At 45.0% G+C, this 21,483-nt stretch overlaps 1 protein-coding gene across 1 annotated transcript in view; it reads right to left on the bottom strand.

The window, feature by feature from the left end:
- Positions 1–1,970: 1,970 nt before the first annotated feature.
- Positions 1,971–21,483, bottom strand: part of LOC138663455 (oocyte zinc finger protein XlCOF22-like) — a 41,422-nt gene continuing 21,909 nt past the window's right edge. Inside the window, exons 6-7 of the mRNA XM_069749665.1 lie at positions 20,641–20,731; positions 1,971–4,053 (exon numbers count right to left, since the gene is read on the bottom strand). Coding sequence (XP_069605766.1) covers positions 2,780–4,053; positions 20,641–20,731 — 1,365 coding nt within the window. The 3' untranslated portion in view covers positions 1,971–2,779. The remainder of the gene's footprint in view (positions 4,054–20,640; positions 20,732–21,483) is intronic.

Genomic DNA, 21,483 nt, shown 5'->3' with positions numbered 1-21,483 from the left:
AATCAAGCTAAAAAAATTATAGGCTTTCTATGGCCCACAATTGGAGAGAGAGAGAGAGATGGCACACCCAGGAGTCAAGACTGGCACACAAGCAGAAAGGGCAATATTAATCTCCCACTGATTTTTTTTTTTTTTTCAGGGAGACTTTAGGAAAAAAAAATAATAGAATAAAATGATTTTTTCAGGAAGAATTTAGAAACCAAATAAAATAAAATGATTTTTTTCAGGGAGAATTTAGAAAACAAATAAAACAAAAAAAGGCTTTCTATGGCCCACTGAGTGAGAGATGAAGCACACAGGAGTCAGGAGTGGCACACAAGCCCAGAGGCCAATATTTATCTCCCACTGATTGATTTATTGATTTTTTTCAGGTAGAATTTAGAACCCAAATCAACCAAAAAAATAAATAGGCTTTCTATGGCCCACTATGTGTGAGAGAGATGGCACGCTCAGGACTGGCACACAAGCCCAGAGGCCAATATTAATCTCCCACTTTTTTTTTTTTTTTCCAGGGAAAATTTATAAACCCAATAAAAAAAATAATAAATAGGCTTTCTATGGCCCACTATCTGAGAGAGAGAGATGGCACGCTTAGGACTGGCACACAAGCCCAAAGGCCAATATTAATCTCCCACTGATTGATTTATTGATTTTTTCAGGTAGAATTTAGAACCCAAATCAACCAAAAAAATAAATAGGCTTTCTATGGCCCACTATTTGTGAGAGAGATGGCACGCTCAGGACTGGCACACAAGCCCAGAGGCCAATATTAATCTCCCACTTTTTTTTTTTTTTTTCCAGGGAAAATTTATAAACCCAATAAAAAAAATAATAAATAGGCTTTCTATGGCCCACTATCTGAGAGAGAGAGATGGCACGCTTAGGACTGGCACACAAGCCCAAAGGCCAATATTAATCTCCCAATGATTGATTTATTGATTTTTTCAGGTAGATTTTGGAACCCAAATCAAGCAAAAAAATAAATAGGCTTTCTATGGCCCACTGAGAGATGGCACACACAGGAGTAAGGAGTGGCACACAAGCCCTGAGGCCAATATTTTTCTCCCACTGATTGATGTAGTGATTTTTTCAGGTAGATTTTAGAACCCAAATCAAGCAAAAAAATAAATAGGCTTTCTATGGCCCACTGAGTGAGAGATGACACAGACAGGGATGGCACTCTAGCAGAAATGCCAATCTTAATCTCCCACAAAAAAAAAAAAAAAAAAGGAACTGTCCTTCAATTACTATCTCCCTGCAGTAATCTCAGCCAGGTATGGCAGGCAGCAATAAGGAGTGGACTGATGCACAAATTAAATAAAAAGTGTGTACAAACCAAAAAGATAGCTGTGCAGAAAGGAAGGAACAAGAGGATTTGTGCTTTGAAAAAAGCAGTTGGTTTGCACAGCGGCGTACACACAGCAATGCAGCTATCAGGGAGCCTTCTAGGGCAGCCCAATGAGCTACAGCGCTGAGGGAAAAAAAAAAAAAATGTAGCTTCCACTGTCCCTGCACACCGAAGGTGGTGTTGGGCAGTGGAAATCGCTACAGCACAAGCGGTTTGGTGGTTAATGGACCCTGCCTAACGCTATCCCTGCTTCTGACGAAGCGGCAGCAACCTCTCCCTAGTCTCAGATCAGCAGCAGTAACATGGCGGTCGGCGGGAACGCCCCTTTATAGCCCCTGTGACGCCGCGGACAGCAAGCCAATCACTGCAATGCCCTTCTCTAAGATGGTGGGGACCAGGACCTATGTCATCACGCTGCCCACACTCTGCGTTTACCTTCATTGGCTGAGAAATGGAGCTTTTCGCGTCATTGAAACGCGACTTTGGCGCGAAAGTCGCGTACCGCATGGCTGACCCCGCACAGGGGTCGGATCGGGTTTCATGAAACCCGACTTTGTCAAAAGTTGGTGACTTTTGAAAATGTTCGACCCGTTTCGCTCAACCCTAGTGTGGATAAAACAAATCTTGTGTAATGTTTATTCAAAAAGTGATTACAAAAATGAAGAAAAGTAAGTTCATAGCATCCAAAAATAAGTATTAGATTATAAAAGAAAAAACAAGCATTCAGTGGTTCTTGCATATGGTCTTGAAGTTGATGTGGTCCGGGTTGGAGTTTCTTAAAGTATGAGAGATCTCCTGAACAAGAGTTAGGTCGGCTTATATACTATTTTGACCCATAGACTTACATTGGTTTCTATTTTTCCTGTCTCATAACAACATAAGATGATCTGCCGCTATGTTCATAGCCTCTACCATATTAGAAGAACACTAGTAACTTGCGGACTATGCATATTAGTTATTTGTACATTACCTCATTTTGAAATGCTTAAGCATATAGCTTGTGACCTTTATGAACCATTTACTATCACCAAATAGCCAGATATTGACAGTTCTGAAAAAAGCCCTATAGTTCTGACAAACAGAGAACAGACGTATCGGCCAAAATCCTCAGAATAACTCAGTCCCTCAATATACAGAGTATCTATTTGCTAGTTAGAACCTGCATATGTTAAGTAATCTATATTTTTTATTATTGAATTACTAATATTTTACAGTGTCTTCTCCTCCTTCTGGAGTGTGTCAATGACTGCCTTCTGGGTTTTCATTGGCTATAGGATATAGTCATCAACAGAAATAAACGCTTGAGATAGATCACTCTGTAATGACTAATATAAGAGTTTAATTTTTTGCATTGAAGAACTGAAATAAATTAACTTTTTGATAATATTCCAATTTAGTTAGAAGCACTTGTATGTGACTATGTAAAAACAATTAAGAACGTAAATAAAGCTTCTCCCCTGTGTGAATTCTTTGGTGGATAGAAAGAGATAGTTTCTTCACAAAACATTTCCCACATTCTGAACAGGAAAAAGGCTTCTCCCCTGTGTGGGTTTTCTGATGTCTAACAAGATTCGATTTCTGGTTAAAACATTTCCCACATTCTGAACAGGAAAAAGGCTTCTCCCCTGTGTGGGTTTTCAGATGGCTAACAAGTTTCGCTTTCTTGTTAAAACATTTCCCACATTCTGAACATGAAAAAGGCTTCTCCCCTGTGTGGGTTTTCTGGTGGATAGAAAGAGATGGTTTCTTCACAAAACATTTCCCACATTCTGAACAGGAAATAGGCTTCTCCCCTGTGTGGGTTTTCTGATGTCTAACAAGATTCGATTTCTGGTTAAAACATTTCCCACATTCTGAACAGGAAAAAGGCTTCTCCCCTGTGTGGGTTTTCTGGTGGCTAACAAGATTCGTTTTGTGGTTAAAACATTTCCCACATTCGGGACAGGAAAAAGGCTTCTCCCCTGTGTGGGTTTTCTGGTGGCTAACAAGATGCGATTTCTGGTTAAAACATTTCCCACATTCTGAACATGAAAAAGGCTTCTCCCCTGTGTGGGTTTTCTGGTGGCTAACAAGATTCGCTTTCTTGTTAAAACATTTCCCACATTCTGAACATGAAAAAGGCTTCTCCCCTGTGTGGGTTTTCTGGTGGATAACAAGATTCGATTTCCTGGTAAAACATTTCCCACATTCTGAACAGGAAAACGGCTTCTCCCCTGTGTGAGATCTATGATGTCTGACAAGAAGTGATTTAGCTAGAAAATATTTCCCACATTCTGAACAGGAAAAAGGCTTTTTCCCTGTGTGAATTCTCTGGTGACTGACAAAATCTGATTTCTGGTTAAAACATCTCCCACACTTGGAACAAGAAAATCTATTGTCTGCTTTGTGAAGTTTTTGTTGCTTGAGAAATGACTTTTCTAGGGGAAAACTATTTCCATATTCTGAAAATGAAAATGTCTTCATTGCTTTAGGAGTAGTTCGTTTTTTAATGCTTATTTTGTGACTTTGATTTTCCTTAGTAGTCGGTAATGAATCAGAAGACAGGATCTGTTCCTCAGGATCAGATGACGGATCTTTGCTGTGAAGGGATGATGGTATATTTGGAGTAATGGCATTCACTTCAATTGTATCCTGTGCGATCTCAAGATTATCTGATTTAAACATTGAAGATGTCAGCTGTCCTGCTGATTTCCTGCTATGGTCATCTGCCAAGAATAAAACCAATTATTATTTTATAATAAAACATCCTTGAATTCTATATTCTTGAACATTTCTACTTAAACGGTCTGTAAAAATGGCAAGTTATGCAAAATTATTGAATTATTCACAAAGACAATGACAGTTTACTAGACTGTGCTCAAAACCACATTAAGCATCCATGCTTTTGGCATTACTATAGTGAGAAGAAACCACTTATTTTACGGCATGTGTATCTCCTGAAGCACAATCTGGGCATTATGTGTTGGGTAATAACTTGGGATATTTGCAATTTTCACTTTCCAACATCTGGAAACTGCAGTGCAGTCAAAATAGTCACTATTTCTATAGATTAATTTATTGAGGGTTATAATTTACAAAATGGAGTCACTTTATAGGGATTTCATCAGATCTGGTTTTCTGCAATTTAGTCATGTTAGAGATTCTGCAAATGGTGTGCCCCATCTCCTCTGCGATCTGCTCCTGCAATGTCTGCTTCGGACACCAGACGCGGCTTACTAATTCTGCAGGCGATGCTAGTAACAGAGGTGGGGTTGGAACCAGAAGCTCTTAGCGGTGCAGGCTCTTCCCAGCCACTAAGATTAGGGTGCCTGGTATCTGTAGTACCATCCAGTCTGGCAGTATAGGTGTGTGTGTATTCAGCTGCAGTAATCTCTTCCCTGTTTTAGCCAATTGGAAAGCACCAAACATTTTTTAATCAGATAAATTTGTATTAACGATAACAAGAAAATATGCGGCACTCACCCCAAATTCTGCAGTGGAAAGCGTGAATTTTAATGGAAAACTTCAACAGATAGATATCCGTTACAACATAAGGTAAGCAGGAGGGTGCGGTGTTGGAGCTTGGACATACACTACTATACTATATACTGGTATAACATTAATCCTATCCAACCACGGCTGCCATAATTTATGGAAGAAATTCAGCTTGTCCCTCCTGGTGTAAATGCTTTTCTCAAGCTCAGTTATGTGGTTCGTTTGAGCAATGAATTCGCGTCTGGACGGAGGCTCCTCTCTAACCCAATATTTTGCAATCAGTTTACTTGCAGCAAACGATAATCTTGCAATTACAATTTTAGTCGTATTGTCAGTTAATATTTACCCTAATATACATATCAATGGATCCCTAGGGATAACGCACCCATACACCACTCCAATGCAGTTCAACACTACAATCCAATAGGACAATCTGGGACAATGCCAAAGCATAAGCAATATGTCCGTCTGAAATTGCCAACACCTTGGACAATCAGAGTTGGATTTCAAAAGCACCACACCTTACTACAGCTTGAAGCATATTGCCGGTATCTGCCAGATACAGCCTTGATCTCCTCTAGTTCAGTCCTCTGTGCTCAGCTCCTGGCTTGTGTATTTGTTTCCTGTTGTGACCCCGGCCCGTTTACGGACTACTCCTATGTCTCCTGAGTTAGTATTTTCTCTGGCCTCTTGGTTCTGGCACGGTTATCTGTCTATTCTTCTTCCCATCTTACTCCACAGAACAGCAGGTAACACTGGGCTTCAAGCCTAGGGGTCTCTGTGCAAGTCCAAATCTGTCATGAACCCCACAGAGATTCCTGACCACTGCCACCAATGTCACGGATTCACACCCTGACCGTCACCCCTACGTCACGGATCGGGGTGACTTTAGGCCAACAGACAGCTATCACATGTGCAGGGGGCTTACCTTAGCTATCCCTCCACTGCTACAATGCGATGAAAAAAAAACACACACACAAGGCTATTGACCTCTTAGTTTACAGCAGGGGCTTATTTTAGGTATCCCACTGCTCTTCAATATACCACGAACTGCAGGGATTTATGTGTATCCCGCTTACAGTTCCACTTACACCTTGCAGCTCTCTGGCGCCCCCCCTTTCTGTCAGGTCAGATTAGGTACTGCATCTAGGGTGATTAGTCGCCAGAAAGGCTGCCTGCTATGTACTGGCTATTGGGCACGCTGCAGCGATGCGATAAACTACTCCCGCTCAGGCAGGAACAATAATTATCAACGCCGCAGTCGCTACATTGACACCCAAAGGCCTGCACACGGTATTGCTGCCACCAGCTTCGATTAAACGGGTCCGAAGCTAACCCAAAACAGTAGCGTAATTCCCTTCAGGAGACAGGGGTACGTTTTAGAACAGGAAGAACGAACTAGTATTAAATATACTCCGTAAAATTTAGGCAGTGTTTATAGAAAAATATTACAAGGATCTTACAAAAGGAGACAATTGCAAATATGTACAAGGTAATTATAAAAAAACAGGGAATAACATGAGAAATCAACACTTACATGTGTTCAGAGCATTGCAGGCAACCAGGCTAGTGGAGTTCCCATACGTCCCAGTGCATTAGGACATGCAGTCAGGGCTCTTCAGGTAAAAAACTGACTGCTGGAAGCCTGCCAGAAACTTATAACCTGCAGCCTGTGACATCACAGAAAGGGCTGAGTTAAGATCGCCCTCCTCTTTCTTCAGTCTTGGTAACTCTAACACAAGTTACTCTAATGGCTGTATCTCCGCTACAGAACATGTCATAATCATAACAAACCCAGCATTCATCTCGTGTTAACGTGGGCATTCTAATGAGATCAAATATGTCCTATTTGTGATGCATAATTACAGAGAAATCCAAACTTTTTTACCTGATGGAGTTAGAAGCTCATGTTTACAGCGGTTGACAGATCCACCGAGGGAGATTCCAAATATGTATTTATTATTCTCCTATCTTAAATCGTTTGCCTAATATCTTACAATAACAGAACAAAGGACCCTCATGGATTCTAGAGTCTTCTAATCCAGTTCTAGCTGGCAAAGCTTTCCAATGCAGCTTTGCCGGTCGTAAATTCCTCTCTTCAATAAAACTCCCCCACATACATTGGCAAGGCAAGGTCTTGCCTGAGTGAAAGGGAAGGGGTTTTTTTTAGCCCACATCCTGGGCTGACAAGAGAAACTAAACTTATATGATATTTCAACAAAAAGAAAATGGAAGTGGCACTCACCCCGATGCTGCTGTCAAATGTAGTCCTTTATTCAAATATATACATGAACAGACAAGAATTGAGAGGACGGCTGGTAGTGAGCAGGGTGCGGGAGGGAGACAGGGGGACGACGGCCGTTTCGCGCGTGTGCGCTTCTACGGGTCCATCGTCCCCCTGTCTCCCTCCCGCACCCTGCTCACTACCAGCCGTCCTCTCAATTCTTGTCTGTTCATGTATATATTTGAATAAAGGACTACATTTGACAGCAGCATCGGGGTGAGTGCCACTTCCATTTTCTTTTTGTTGGAATCAAGACGATATCTCTTATAGTTGAGCACCACCCACTAAGCTGCGATCTTGGATTATATGCCGTAGCGATCCTATATTAAATCTTACGGCTTAAGAAGCTGAGAAGTGCCTTATGAATGTCTAGTTGCCTTCCCACCTTCTCTTTTTGCATATATGATATTTCACACAATATTGTGACACCTCCCCCTTTTGGTGTGCGCTACGGAGGCAGAAGCCTACGGTATGCCTCCATGCGCACCTCAGTAGGTTCACCCTGGGGGGACAGTCCATCTGCATTTTCATGTTCCCTGCCCGTTTTGTGTTCAATGGTGAAGTCAAGTTGCTGAAGGGCAAGGCTCCAGCGTAGCAACCTGCCATTGTTTCCTCACATGGCGTTTAGCCAGCGCAGAGGGTTGTGGTCGGTCACCACGGTGAAGGTGCGACTGTACAAGTAGGGCTGCAAGCGCTGCAGGGCCCAGACTATGGCCAGGCACTCCTTCTCGATGGTGGAGTTGGCCACTTCCCTCGGCAAAAGTTTCCGGCTCAGGTACAACACGGGGTGCTCTTGGTCCTACGAGTCAAACTGGCTGAGCACAGCACCGAGACCAAACTCGCTGGCGTCAGTCTGTACCAAGAACTGTCGACTGCTTTCAACACAGGGGCGTTGCACAGTGCGGTTTTCAATGCCTGGAAGGCCCCCTCACAGCCATCTGTCCAGTTGACGATGTGGGGTAACTTCTTCCTGGTGAGGTCCGTCAAAGGTTTTGCCAGGCTACTATAGTGCTGTACGAAGCGCCTATAGTACCCTGCAGTGACCAGGAAAGACATCACCTGTTTCTTGATCCCAGGAGTGGGCCAGTTCACGATAGCGCCCACTTTCTCAGGCTCTGTCTTTAGGGTGCCTCCGCCTACCCGGTGACCCAGGTAGTGGACCTCCCTCATGCCCATCTGGCACTTTCCGGGCTTGATAGTCAGTTTTGCTTGGTGAATTCGCCTGAGCACCTCCTCGAGATGCTGCAGGTGTTCCTTCCAGGAGGGACTGAAAATGGCAATGTCATCCAAGTACGCCACTGCATACTTCTCCAGTCCCTGAAGCAGGAGGTTGACCATCCGCTGGAAAGTGGCAGGGGCATTCTTCATGCCGAAGGGCATGACCGTGGACTCGTACAGTCCAAAGGGTGTGATAAAGGCGGACTTCTCCTGCGCCTCGGGGCTCAGGGGAATCTGCCAGTATCCTCGACTCAGATCCATTATTGTCAGGTATTTTGCACCAGCTAACTTCTCAAGCAGCTCCTCGATGCGCGGCATTGGGTGCGCATCAGAGGCTGTAATGGCGTTGAGCCCCCTGTAGTCCACGCAGAACCGGGTGGTCCGGTCCTTCTTTGGCACGAGAACTACAGGTGAGGCCCACGCGCTCTTTGACCGTCGAAGCACTCCCAGCTGTAACATCTCATCGATCTCCTGGCGCATAATCTGCTGCACCTGGTCAGAGATTCGATAGGGTGTTCGCCGTAGTGGGGTGTGATTCCCGGTGTCCACCTCGTGGACTGCTAACTCAGTCCTCCCAGGTCGGTTGGACAACACGATCTGGAAGGGTTCCAGTGTTGTATTGCAACTGCAACCGCTGTGGTTCAGTTAGCGAGGCGCTTACCTCCACGTCCTCAATGGACCCACGGGCCTTGGCTTGGGCCAGCATGTCCAGGAGGGTGTCTTCCTCCCCGTGTTTGGGTAAGCTGCAGACCGGTAGGACGAAAGGTTCACATTCGTGATGAGCCTTCATCATGTTGACGTGAAAGGCCTTTCGCCTACCCTGAGCATGGTCAAACGTGACCACGTAGGTGACCGGGTTGAGCTGTTGGTGTACGACGTACGGGCCCTCCCAGGCTGCCTGAAGCTTATCCATTGGTACGGGGACCAGCACCCACACCTTTTGACCCACGTGGTAGGTTCGCTCCCGGGCGTTCTGGTCGTACCAGTGCTTCTGATCAGCCTGAGCCTGTTGTCATGCACCAACTGCGTCAAAGTCTGCATCTTGTCACGGAAGTGCATGACATACTCCACTATGGACACTTCAGAAGGGTTCGGCTCCTCTTCCCAGGATTCTCTTACCAACCCAAGGGGTCCCCGGACTCGCCTGCCGTACAGGAGCTCGAAGGGGGAGAACCCCGTCGAGGCCTGCGGAATCTCTCGGTAAGCGAATAGCAGGTGTGGGAGGTACCGCTCCCAGTTGCGCCCTTGTGTCTCAACCAGCATGCGTAGCATCTGTTTGAGGGTACCATTGAAGCGTTCACATGAGCCATTGGTATGTGGGTGATACGCACTCGATACCAGGTGCTTCACCTGCATTCTCTTACAGAGAGCCTCCATTAGGCGAGACATGAATTGGGTCCCTTGATCAGTGAGCATCCCTCTGGGAAATCCTACACGTGCAAAGATAGCCAACAGGGCATCCGCCACCTTATCTGCCCTAGTTGACGACAGAGCTACTGCCTCTGGGTACCGGGTAGCGTAGTCTACCACAGTAAGGATGTATCGCTTTCCAGAGCTGCTGGGGACGGCCAGCAGGCCCTCAATGTCCACCGCGATCCTCTGGAAAGGCTCCTCTATCACTGGCAAAGGGATCAGGGGAGCCTTAAGAGCAGGCCCTGCCTTCCCCACTCTTTGACAGGTGACACAGGAGCGGCAGTAGTTTGACACATCTGTCCCCATCTTAGGCCAATAGAAGTGTTGAGACAGCCCGGCCTTTGTTTTGATGATCCCCAAGTGTCCAGCTAGCGGGATCTCATGGGCAATCCGTTAAAACTCACCCCGGAATTGCTGTGGGAAGACCAGCTGTCTTTCCCTCAACCACTCCTCTTGCGATTTTCCGGGTACTGTCTCCCGGTACAACCTTCCTTGTTCCCAGAACACCTTCTCCTTATCAGTCTCGGAGGTGCGCGTCTCGGCGAGTTGTCGCAAACTCTCTAGGCTCGCATCTGTATGCAGAGCGGCCTGAAACTCCTGGCTAGGGGAAGCCAGAAGCGATGTCAGGGTCCCTTCCCCACGGGAACCCTCTTGGACCTGTTCTGGGTCCACCTCTGGTTCAGTCACACTGATGACTGAGGAGGGTCCGGAAGGCAGACAGTTATCTGCGTTCTGGGCACTCTGAAGGCGGGTGACAGCAGCTACGTAGGCTGTCTCCCCGGGGATTTCTACAGACCCATCAGCCGACGCTGCTATGGGCTCTACCTCCCCATCCACCCCCATTATCTCAGGAGCATTGCTACTTATGGGCCAGTTACCTTCCTCGGTGGCACTGGTCACTTCCATGGCATCACCTTTCTCACGGTTCCTATGCTGCTCCCCATTTCCTGTAGCACCGACACTTGCCCCTGCTAGGGGTTCCTCAGCCGTCTCACTCCGCAGAGCGACATGGCTGAGCACTCCTGTACCTATGGACACATCAACTTTCACAGAAAAATCATTATCAGGTTCAGTCGGCGCAGGTACAACATTTTCACCATCAATCCTAGGGATAAAATGGTTATCAGATGCATCATTACAAGGTAAAGCATGGTCAGGTAACACATGCGATTTCCCATCATCATCATCATCATGGTTAACGCTACCCTTATTAGCAGATCGGGGAGGGGTGTCAGGGACGTAGTATGCAACCATCCTCCCCAAATCAGTCCCCAACAAAACATCAGTGGGCAAATTATCAGACAGCCCAACTTCCTTCACCCCGCTCCCAGCACCCCAATCAATATAAACCCGGGCCATCGGTAAGGGACAGCTGATGTCCCCAATCCCAGTGACAGTTAGGGTTTTCCCCGGAATGATTTCTTCAGGGGCCGCCAGTTCGGGTCAGATGAGGGTTCGTTCAGCCTCGGTGTCCTTGAGGCCTGTAGCAATATGGCCTCCCACGGTGACGTGCTGTACGTTGTCACACCCCCTCCCAGCCACACCCCCCACCAATAGAACTGCTGCATTAGGCCCTGGGGCCTTGGATGAGGGGTTCTTCTGCTTGTCTGGACAGTAGGGACTGATATGACCAGGCCGCTTGCAGAGGTAACACTGGTTCGGTTCGGTGGTAGGTCTGATGCTGTTGGCTACGGGGACAGGACCTCTGGTGTGTTGGCTGGCAGGGGTACTGGCGTTGGATGCAGGCTTACCCCCTCTCCAGCTGGTGGTGACTGGCTTCCGCACTTCTGATCTACGGTTGGCCTCATAGGCATTGGCAATCTGCGCTGCTTTCGTCACGTCTTTGGGCTCTCTGTCCATCACGAACTGTCGCACCTCAGCTGGGCAAAGATGGAAGAACTGGTCTTTGATCATCAGGTCTCGCAGCTGTGCAAAGGTGGTCACTGACAGTTCTTGGGTCCACTGGTCAAAGTGGGTCCCCAGTCCATGCACCACATCACTGTAACTGTCGTGTGGGCCACGTTGGAGGGTCCGGAACATTCTACGGTACACCTCGGGTGTAAGCTGGTACTTGGCTATCAGAGCCTGCTTGATGGCCTCATAGTCACCATCTTGTTCTTGAGGGAGGGCAGCAAACACCTCCAGAGCTTTGCCTCTCAGCCCTGGTGTCAGGTATCGTGCCCATTCTTGTGTAGGCAGCTGGTACTGTCTGCAGGCTTTCTCAAAGGCCTGCAGAAAAGTGTCCAAGTCCCCGTCCTTTTCCATAACAGGGAAGTGATCGGGCCGGGGCTTCGGTGTCTGAGCGCTGCTGGGCTCACGGCTGGACTGGGACAACCCCTGCATTTGCAGTCGGGCCATCTGCAGCTGGTACTCCCGCTCCGCTTGGGCCTTTCGCTCGGCTTTCTGGGCCTGGGCCTCTCCCTCGGCTCGCTGGGCCTGGGCCTCTCGCTCGGCTCGCTCCTGGTATTGCTGGATCAGCTGCCGACGTCCCTCATGGTCGTCAGTGGGGAATTCTTTCAAGGCCACCTGCAGGTGGGGGTCCAACTCACCCGGATTGCTAACAGAGCCAGCATTCAGTGGTTGGACCTCTGCTGCAGCACCATGTTCGCTTGTGCTGGCTTCTGCGGCCACTGGGCTCTGAGAGTGGTCTAGAGCAGCTTCCCATTGCACCAGAACTGCGACCAGTTGGCTTTTGTTTTTGCCTGCATAGTCAATGTGCTGTGACTTGCATAGGGCAATAAGGGTGTCTCTGGTCTGCTGCTCATAAAAGGTTTCTCCCAGCACAACCATGGTTGCCAAATAAAAGATAGGACAGAAAAACGAAGAGAAAGGGAAGGGATAATTACCAGTACACAGAATTGTCTCAAGACTGAGTTCGTTTTCCAAACTTATTTGCGCAGAGTCCTCGCAAGAACTTTCTGCAAGTTTTTAGTGAGAGGAATGATTGCTCAAACCAAATCACTAATGCTGTAATATCCCACCGCCTTGCCACCAATTTGTCATGAACCCCACAGAGATTCCTGATCGCTGCCACCAATATGTCACGGATTCACACCGTGACCGTCACCCCTACGTCACGGATTGGGGTGGCTTATCTTAGCTATCCCTCCACTGCTACAATGCGATGAAAAAAAAACCCACACACAAGGCTATTGACCTCTTAGTTTACAGCAGGGGCTTATTTTAGGTATCCCACTGCTCTTCAATATACCACGAACTGCAGGGATATATGTGTATCCCGCTTACAGTTCCACTTACACCTTGCAGCTCTCTGGTGCCCCCCTTTCTGTCAGGTCAGATTAGGTACTGCACCTAGGGTGATTAGTCGCCAGAAAGGCTGCCTGCTATGTACTGGCTATTGGGCACGCTGCAGCGACGCGATAACTACTCCCACTCAGGCAGGAACAATAATTATCAACGCCGCAGTCGCTACATTAACACAAAAAGGCCTGCACACGGTATTGCTGCCACCAGCTTCGATTAAACGGGTCCGAAGCTAACCCAAAACAGTAGCGTAATTCCCTTCAGGAGACAGGGGTACGTTTTAGAACAGGAAGAACGAACTAGTATTAAATATTATACTCCGTAAAGTTTAGGCAGTGTTTATAGAAAAATATTACAAGGATCTTACAAAAAGAGACAATTGCAAATATGTACAAGGTAATTATAAAAAAACAGGGAATAATATGAGAAATCAACACTTACATGTGTTCAGAGCATTGCAGGCAACCAGGCTAGTGGAGTTCCCATACGTCCCAGTGCATTAGGACTTGCAGTCAGGGCTCTTCAGGTAAAAAACTGACTGCTGGAAGCCTGCCAGAAACTTATAACCTGCAGCCTGTGACATCACAGAAAGGGCTGAGTTAAGATCGCCCTCCTCTTTCTTCAGTCTTGGTAACTCTAACACAAGTTACTCTAATGGCTGTATCTCCGCTACAGAACATGTCATAATCATAACAAACCCAGCATTCATCTCGTATTAACGTGGGCATTCTAATGAGATCAAATATGTCCTATTTGTGATGCATAATTACAGAGAAATCCAAACTTTTTTACCTGATGGAGTTAGAAGCTCATGTTTACAGCGTTTGACAGATCCACCGAGGGAGATTCCAAATATGTATTTATTATTCTCCTATCTTAAATCGTTTGCCTAATATCTTACAATAACAGAACAAAGGACCCTCATGGATTCTAGAGTCTTCTAATCCAGTTCTAGCTGGCAAAGCTTTCCAATGCAGCTATGCCGGTCGTAAATTCCTCTCTTCAATAAAACTCCCCCACATACATTGGCAAGGCAAGGTCTTGCCTGAGTGAAAGGGAAGGGGGTTTTTTTAGCCCACATCCTGGGCTGACTAGAGAAACTAAACTTATATGATATTTCATACAATATCGTGACAAAATCCATGTAGAGGGGTTAAAGAAGTTAAAGGGACACTGTCACCTGAATTTGGAGGGAACAATCTTCAGCCATGGAGGCGGGGTTTTTGATTCACCCTTTCCTTACCCGCTTGCTGCATGCATTGCCTTGTGCAGGCATGTACTACGGAGGACAGAGAATGAACTTCAATCCAATATTGCAGCCAGCATGCAGCCAGCGGGTAAGGAAAGGGTGAATCAAAAACCCAAAAACCCCGCCTCCATGGCTGAAGATTGTTCCCTCCAAATTCAGGCGACAGTGTCCCTTTAAAGGGTAATGGGCAAAACTGTGGCTATAGACAATTACACATCTACTGAAATGATCAAGCTGAACAATCATCCTCAGGAAAAAAAAATGAGTAGTATAATGCTCCATACAGTTCATGATGGGCCCCATAAGATGCTCCATACAAAATACACCCCATAAAATGCTCCATACAGTTCATGATGGGCCCCATAAGATGCTCCATACAAAATACACCCCATATAATACTGCACAAATGCTGATTATGGCCCCATAAGATGCTCCATATAGACATTTGCCCCATATAATGCTCCACAAATGCTGATTATGGCCCCATAAGATGCTCCATAAAGTCATTTGCCCCATGTAATGCTCCATAAATGCTGATTATGGCCCCATAAGATGCTCCATAAAGTCATTTGCCCCATGTAATGCTCCATAAATGCTGACTATGGCCCCATAAGATGCTCCATAAAGTCATTTGCCCCATATGCTGTTACTGCGATAAAAAAATAAAAAAAATCACATACTCACCTCTCGTCGCTCAGGCCCCCGGCACTTACTATATTCACCTGCTCCGCGTTCCACCGCTGCCAGCCGCCGCTACGTTCCACTCTGCTCAGGCAGAGGGCGGCGCGCACTAATAGCGTCACCGCGCCCTCTGACCTGAGCATCAGTGCAGTGGACGGGGAACGTAGCGGCGGCTGGCGACGGTGGAACGGGGAGCAGGAGAATATCGCGCACTGCTTATACTCACCTGCTCCTGGCGCGGTACCTGCACGTCTGTTTCCCTGCGCCGGCAGCTTCTTCCTGTAGTGAGCGGTCACATGGTACTGCCACTCCACCTCCCCTACCGACCCCTGGGTATGACTCGAGTATAAGCTGAGAGGAGCAATTTCAGCCTAAAAAAATGGGCTGAAATTGTCGGCTTATACTCGAGTATATACGGTATTTAGGATTGAAAACAAAATGTAATTTATGACGTGGAGTGAATCCATGAAACCAGGGCTCGAGCCAACACATTTCCTGCAGGCGTGAATAAATGTACAGTGGGTACAGAAAGTATTCAGACCCCTTTAAATTTTTCACTCTTTGTTTCATTGCAGCTATTCCATTGCATTACACCCCATCTTGACTGAAAACAAAACAGAAATGTAGAAATTTTTGCAAATTTAATATAAAAGAAAAACTGAAATATCACATGGTCATAAGTATGCAGACCCTTTGCTCAGACACTCATATTTAAGTCACATGCTGTCCATTTCCTTGTGATCCTCCTTGAGATGATTCTATTCCTTCATTGGAGGCCAGCTGTGTTTAATTAACCCCTGAAGCCTTTTTCAGTTTAGCGTTTTCGTTTTTCACTCCCCTTCTTCTCAGAGAGATAACTTTTTTATTTTTCCATCAATATGGCCATGTGAGGACTTGTTTTTGCGGGACGAGTTGTACTTTTGAATGCCACCATTGATTTTACCATATCACCCAAAAGGCCCCCAAGAATGTTATTCAGGGCCCAGAATGTTTTAGTTCAAAAATATAAATTTTTATTGATCCATAAGAAACAACTTTATAAAAAAACACATAAAATATAACAATTTGTACATGTACCTCCAATCCAAAAGAACAACAATTGACATGTGCTTAATAATAATACCTGACATGCATATTTCTCTTTGGTTGAATACCTTATTTTAAGTCAATTATTATATGACAATGCTATGCAGGCTCTAAGTTATTATTACTGCAAGGTGACTGCCTTAAAAATCACTAAAGTGCCAATGTGCTTATTTGTATGCCAGAATTTGGCGGCCAAAATCCACTATGGAAGTGCTAATATATATAAAGGTAAAATAAATAGACTGTTTCTTTGGCTCAACCTCACTGGAAGGTCCCTTAGTGGTCACCTTAATAGTCCTGCACATACACAGTTAGAATGTTACGATGGTAAGTATAAATTGTAAAAGCATATTCACCTTGCTGAAGCACACGCAATGGAAAACCCCTACGCGCGTTTCGATAGTATCTTCATCCGGGGGCGTGTACAATGGAGGGTAAGTTGGGTCTATTTACATCCACCTCTAGCCAATCGCTGCCTTACTACTAACATCCAATAGCTATTCCCGTACTGAAAATTACTCCCCACTTCCGATGTATGACCTCCGTATCTGCAGCAGATATTCCTACTCCTAAGTATGATGTTGTGCTGTAACTACCGACAAGCCTGTGTCTTGTCACCGCGCAACACTCTTTGTTGTGACCGAGGTAAAAAACCATATATATCGCATAGTGATTTGGTCAGACACAAGTGTTGCTTAGCAACATAATATATGTCACTGCGCAACTGCGGAAGTCAGCGGAAAAGGGGAAACTGTACTACGTTCCCACAGTACAGCGCTGATCGACAGCCACTGTGTATACACTGTGTGTGACATATATTATGTTGCTAAGCAACACTTGTGTCTGACCAAATCACTATGCGATATATATGGTTTTTTACCTCGGTCACAACAAAGAGTGTTGCGCGGTGACAAGACACAGGCTTGTCGGTAGTTACAGCACAACATCATACTTAGGAGTAGGAATATCTGCTGCAGATACGGAGGTCATACATCGGAAGTGGGGAGTAATTTTCAGTACGGGAATAGCTATTGGATGTTAGTAGTAAGGCAGCGATTGGCTAGAGGTGGATGTAAATAGACCCAACTTACCCTCCATTGTACACGCCCCCGGATGAAGATACTATCGAAACGCGCGTAGGGGTTTTCCATTGCGTGTGCTTCAGCAAGGTGAATATGCTTTTACATTTTATACTTACCATCGTAACATTCTAACTGTGTATGTGCAGGACTATTAAGGTGACCACTAAGGGACCTTCCAGTGAGGTTGAGCCAAAGAAACAGTCTATTTACTTTACCTTTATATATATTAGCACTTCCATAGTGGATTTTGGCCGCCAAATTCTGGCATACAAATAAGCACATTGGCACTTTAGTGATTTTTAAGGCAGTCACCTTGCAGTAATAATAACTTAGAGCCTGCATAGCATTGTCATATAATAATTGACTTAAAATAAGGTATTCAACCAAAGAGAAATATGCATGTCAGGTATTATTATTAAGCACATGTCAATTGTTGTTCTTTTGGATTGGAGGTACATGTACAAATTGTTATATTTTATGTGTTTTTTTATAAAGTTGTTTCTTATGGATCAATAAAAATTTATATTTTTGAACTAAAACATTCTGGGCCCTGAATAACATTCTTGGGGGCCTTTTGGGTGATATCAGATTTTTGAATGTGTTCCAGCAATAATTATATGGACTAATATGTATAAAAAATTGATTTTACCATGTTGTGTACTAGAAAACGGGAAAAAATTCCAAGTGCGGTGAAATTTAAAAAATAAAAGTGCAATCTCACACTTGTCATTTGTTTGGCTTTTTTGCTACGTTCACTAAACTGACCTGCCATTATGATTCTCCAGGTCATTACGAGTTCATACGCAACAAACATGTCTAGGTTCTTTTTTATGTGGTGAAAAAAAACAAACAAAAAGACTTTGCTAAAAAATAAAATTTGCGCCATTTTCTGATACCCGTAGTGTCTCATTTTTCGTGATCTCGGGTTGGGTGAGGGCTTATTTTTTTGCGCGCTGAGCTGACGTTTTTAATGACACCATGTTGGTGCAGATACGATCTTTTGATCGCCCATTGTTGCATTTTAATGCAATGTCGCGGCGACCAAAAAAAACACAATTCTGGCGTTTTGACTTTTTTTTTTCTCGCTATGTCATTTAGCAATCAGATTAATCCTTTTTTTATAGATCAGGCGATTCTGAACGCAGCAGCGCCAAATATGTGTATGTTTGATTTTATTTTTATTGTTTTATTTTGAATGGGCGAAAGGGGCTGATTTGAATTTTTATATTTTTAAAACCTTTTTTTTGTTTTACTTTTGGCATGCTTCAATAGTCTCCATAGAAGACTATTGCTAAAAAACACATGAAGGACTCCCAGACTATGAGAAATAAGAGTCTGATGAGACAAAGATGGACCTTTTTAGTGATAATTCTAAGCGGTATGTGTGGAGAAAACCAGGCACTGCTCATCACCTGCCCAATACAATCCCAACAGTGAAGCATGGTGGTGGCAGCATCATGTTATGGGGGTGTATTTCAGCTGCAGGGACAGGACGACTGGATGTCATTGAAGGAAACATGAATGCGGCCAAGTACAGATATCCTGGATGAAAACCTCTTCCAGAGTGCTCTGGACCTCAGACTTGGCCGAAGATTCACCTTCCAACACAATGACAATGACCCTAAGCACACAGCTAAAATAACAAAGGAGCGGCTTCAGAACAACTCTGTGACCATTCTTGACCGGCCCAGCTAGAGCCCTGACCTAATCCAAATTGAGCATCTCTGGAAAGACCTGAAAATGGCGTCCACCAACGTTCACCATCCCACCTGACCATACTGGAGAGGATCTGCAAGGAAGAATGGCCGAGGATCCCCAAATCCAGGGGTGAAAAACTTGTTGCATCATTCCCAAGAAGACTCATGGCTGTACTAGCTCAAAAGGGGCTTCTCCTCAATACCGAGCAAAGGGGCTGAAGACTTATGACCATGTGATAGTTCAGTTTTTCTTTTTTAATAAATTTGCAAAAATTACTACATTCCTGTTTTTTTCAGTCAAGATGGGGTGCAGGGTGCACATTAATGAGAAAAAAATGAACTTTTTTGAATTTACCAAATGGCTGCAATGAAACAGAGTGAAAAATGTAAAGGGTCTGAATACTTTCTGTACCCACTGTACATTTATTCCCGCCTGCAGGAGATGTGTTGGTTCCAGCCCTGGTTTCATGGATTCACTCCACCTCATAAATTACATTGTTTTCAATCCTAAGGTATTCAGATTGTGCAGTAATCTCTCCTGAAATGGGGCGCTAATACTTTCTCTACGCTACTTTCCGTGCCCACTGTATATTACAGCCATCAGCCACGCACAACTTAGAGATATATCATGGCGCAGATGTACTAATTATTATGTAGTTTATCACAATCCTGTCTGAAGTTAGTCGGTTTTATAAGAAATTGTAAAATCAGGATAAAAGGAAACTCTGCTGTTATTGTCCAGAAATTCACACTTGGCCTCACTGCACATTTAATGTTGTCGCTCATAAAAGTGAAGTTTGGCCAGAAAGACGGGACATGGTCTTGTAGGGACCATATGAGCACATTCAGCAGCACAGAAGGGAGATTCATCCGATATCCGGGATCTAAAAACGACCCAAGCGATCCATAATAGGATGACCAGCCACAGACATAATATTAGGAAAGGTGTAATCTGTCAGTCTGTTTAGACATTTTGTTTTAGAATATGAACGAGATCCCACCAGTTTAAGACTCAATATATCAGAACAAATATCAGAACATGTGTCTAATCGGTCCCAAAGACTTGTGAATAGAGAATCCTATTGGATTTTTACACTATCCACACTTAAACCGGAGGATTTTCCATGTACGTATATTGTTCGTTATATGGATTTTATTGTGCATCCAATATGCATTTTACATCTATTTGTATAGTTTTGTATACAAAGAAAGGATTCTATACAAAAAACTGCACCATAGGCGCGGATTAATTAATGAATTAAGGAACTGGATCAGTGACGCCGTTTTGGAGGATATAAAACATCCACAATGTATCATTTTTATATGCCTGAGGAAGGAGCTGGTTCACATCGGAAATGGGTAGAATGTTAAAATGAAAAGTTTTTTTTTTTTTTTTTTAACGTTCATTTGTTTTGATACCCAACTTTCTGGCTCAGCACTTGGCAGCGCTTTTCAAAGCCCTGATTTTTTCCTTCTTCCCACATCAGGGATTTTGGAAGCCAACAGCATCATTACCCTCCGTTTTCTCATCATAATATTTTTCTCACTTGTCAGCACATTCTACGTACGCTGTCATCTGGCTTTGTAGTTCACAGATCTGGGCAGGTAACGGTCAGTGTCTTCTAATCTCAGGGGGTAGGTGTATCCTCCAGGTTGTAAGTTCTATAGAAAAGGGCTTTCAATGCCCAAACTCAATTGGACAGTTTTGGGTGGAGGAGAATGTTGTGGTCTAGAGGTAAAATGGTGACCATGGTAATACGGCCGGACTACACCACCGATAAAGCAGCCACAGCCGGTGATGAGAAGAATCTGTGACTTCTCTGCATTTAATGGTCACTACTCACCTGGGTAGTCATATGTAGGAATCTCCTCTTTACACCACTCATCCCCCCTCACATATGTCTCTGTAGTATTAATATGGGTCAGATCTTCACCCTGAAACAAATATTATAAAAGTCACCGACAGATGGAGAAGTCCCATCTATGATCAGCTCTAATCCTTCCATCTCCACCGTTCTCATTACACAACTATAAAACATATAATACTGGTGGATAAAACAAGACTTAACACAAGACCTTCACCGGCGTCTACACAATGTGACAGGGTAACTGGTAAGGTGATAGAGGGGAGATATGTGTCACTGCGCTTAACGGCGTCAGTGATGTGAAACCAGAGCATTTTTCTCCAGCACACTACGTGCTGTGAGGGTTAAGTTGCATAAACAGGGCTGGTTTTATGTGGACCTTCACAGAGCGGGTGGGAGAAAGTCCACTTTATCTCCCCTGGCAGACCTGCCAGGACCTGCATGAGGACATGATCATGTGATCAATCACATGATGGGGAAGTTACAGGCTTGGGTTGACATAACCAAGCTCTACGGGCAGTCTGGGTTCAGCTAGCCTGGAGAGAGGAGTCCAGAGGCTTTGTGGCTCATCAAGTACAGACTGAACCTGTCCTGCTCCAGAGCGGGGTGCCACCAGCAACATATGGACTGTGCTGCTCCAGAGCGGGGTGCCACCCACAACATATGGACTGTGCTGCTCCAGAGCGGGGTGCCACCCACATCATATGGACTGTGCTGCTCCAGAGCGGGGTGCCACCCACATCATATGGACTGTCCTGCAGAATTTTTTTTTCTTTTATCGTTTTGTTTTAGCCAAGAAGGCTGAGTTTGTTTTCCCCACAA

Source organism: Ranitomeya imitator, chromosome 2 (genome assembly GCF_032444005.1).
Source record: "Ranitomeya imitator isolate aRanImi1 chromosome 2, aRanImi1.pri, whole genome shotgun sequence".
In the NCBI taxonomy this organism is placed as follows: domain Eukaryota; kingdom Metazoa; phylum Chordata; class Amphibia; order Anura; family Dendrobatidae; genus Ranitomeya; species Ranitomeya imitator.
This window is presented reverse-complemented; position numbering and strand designations above follow the sequence as displayed.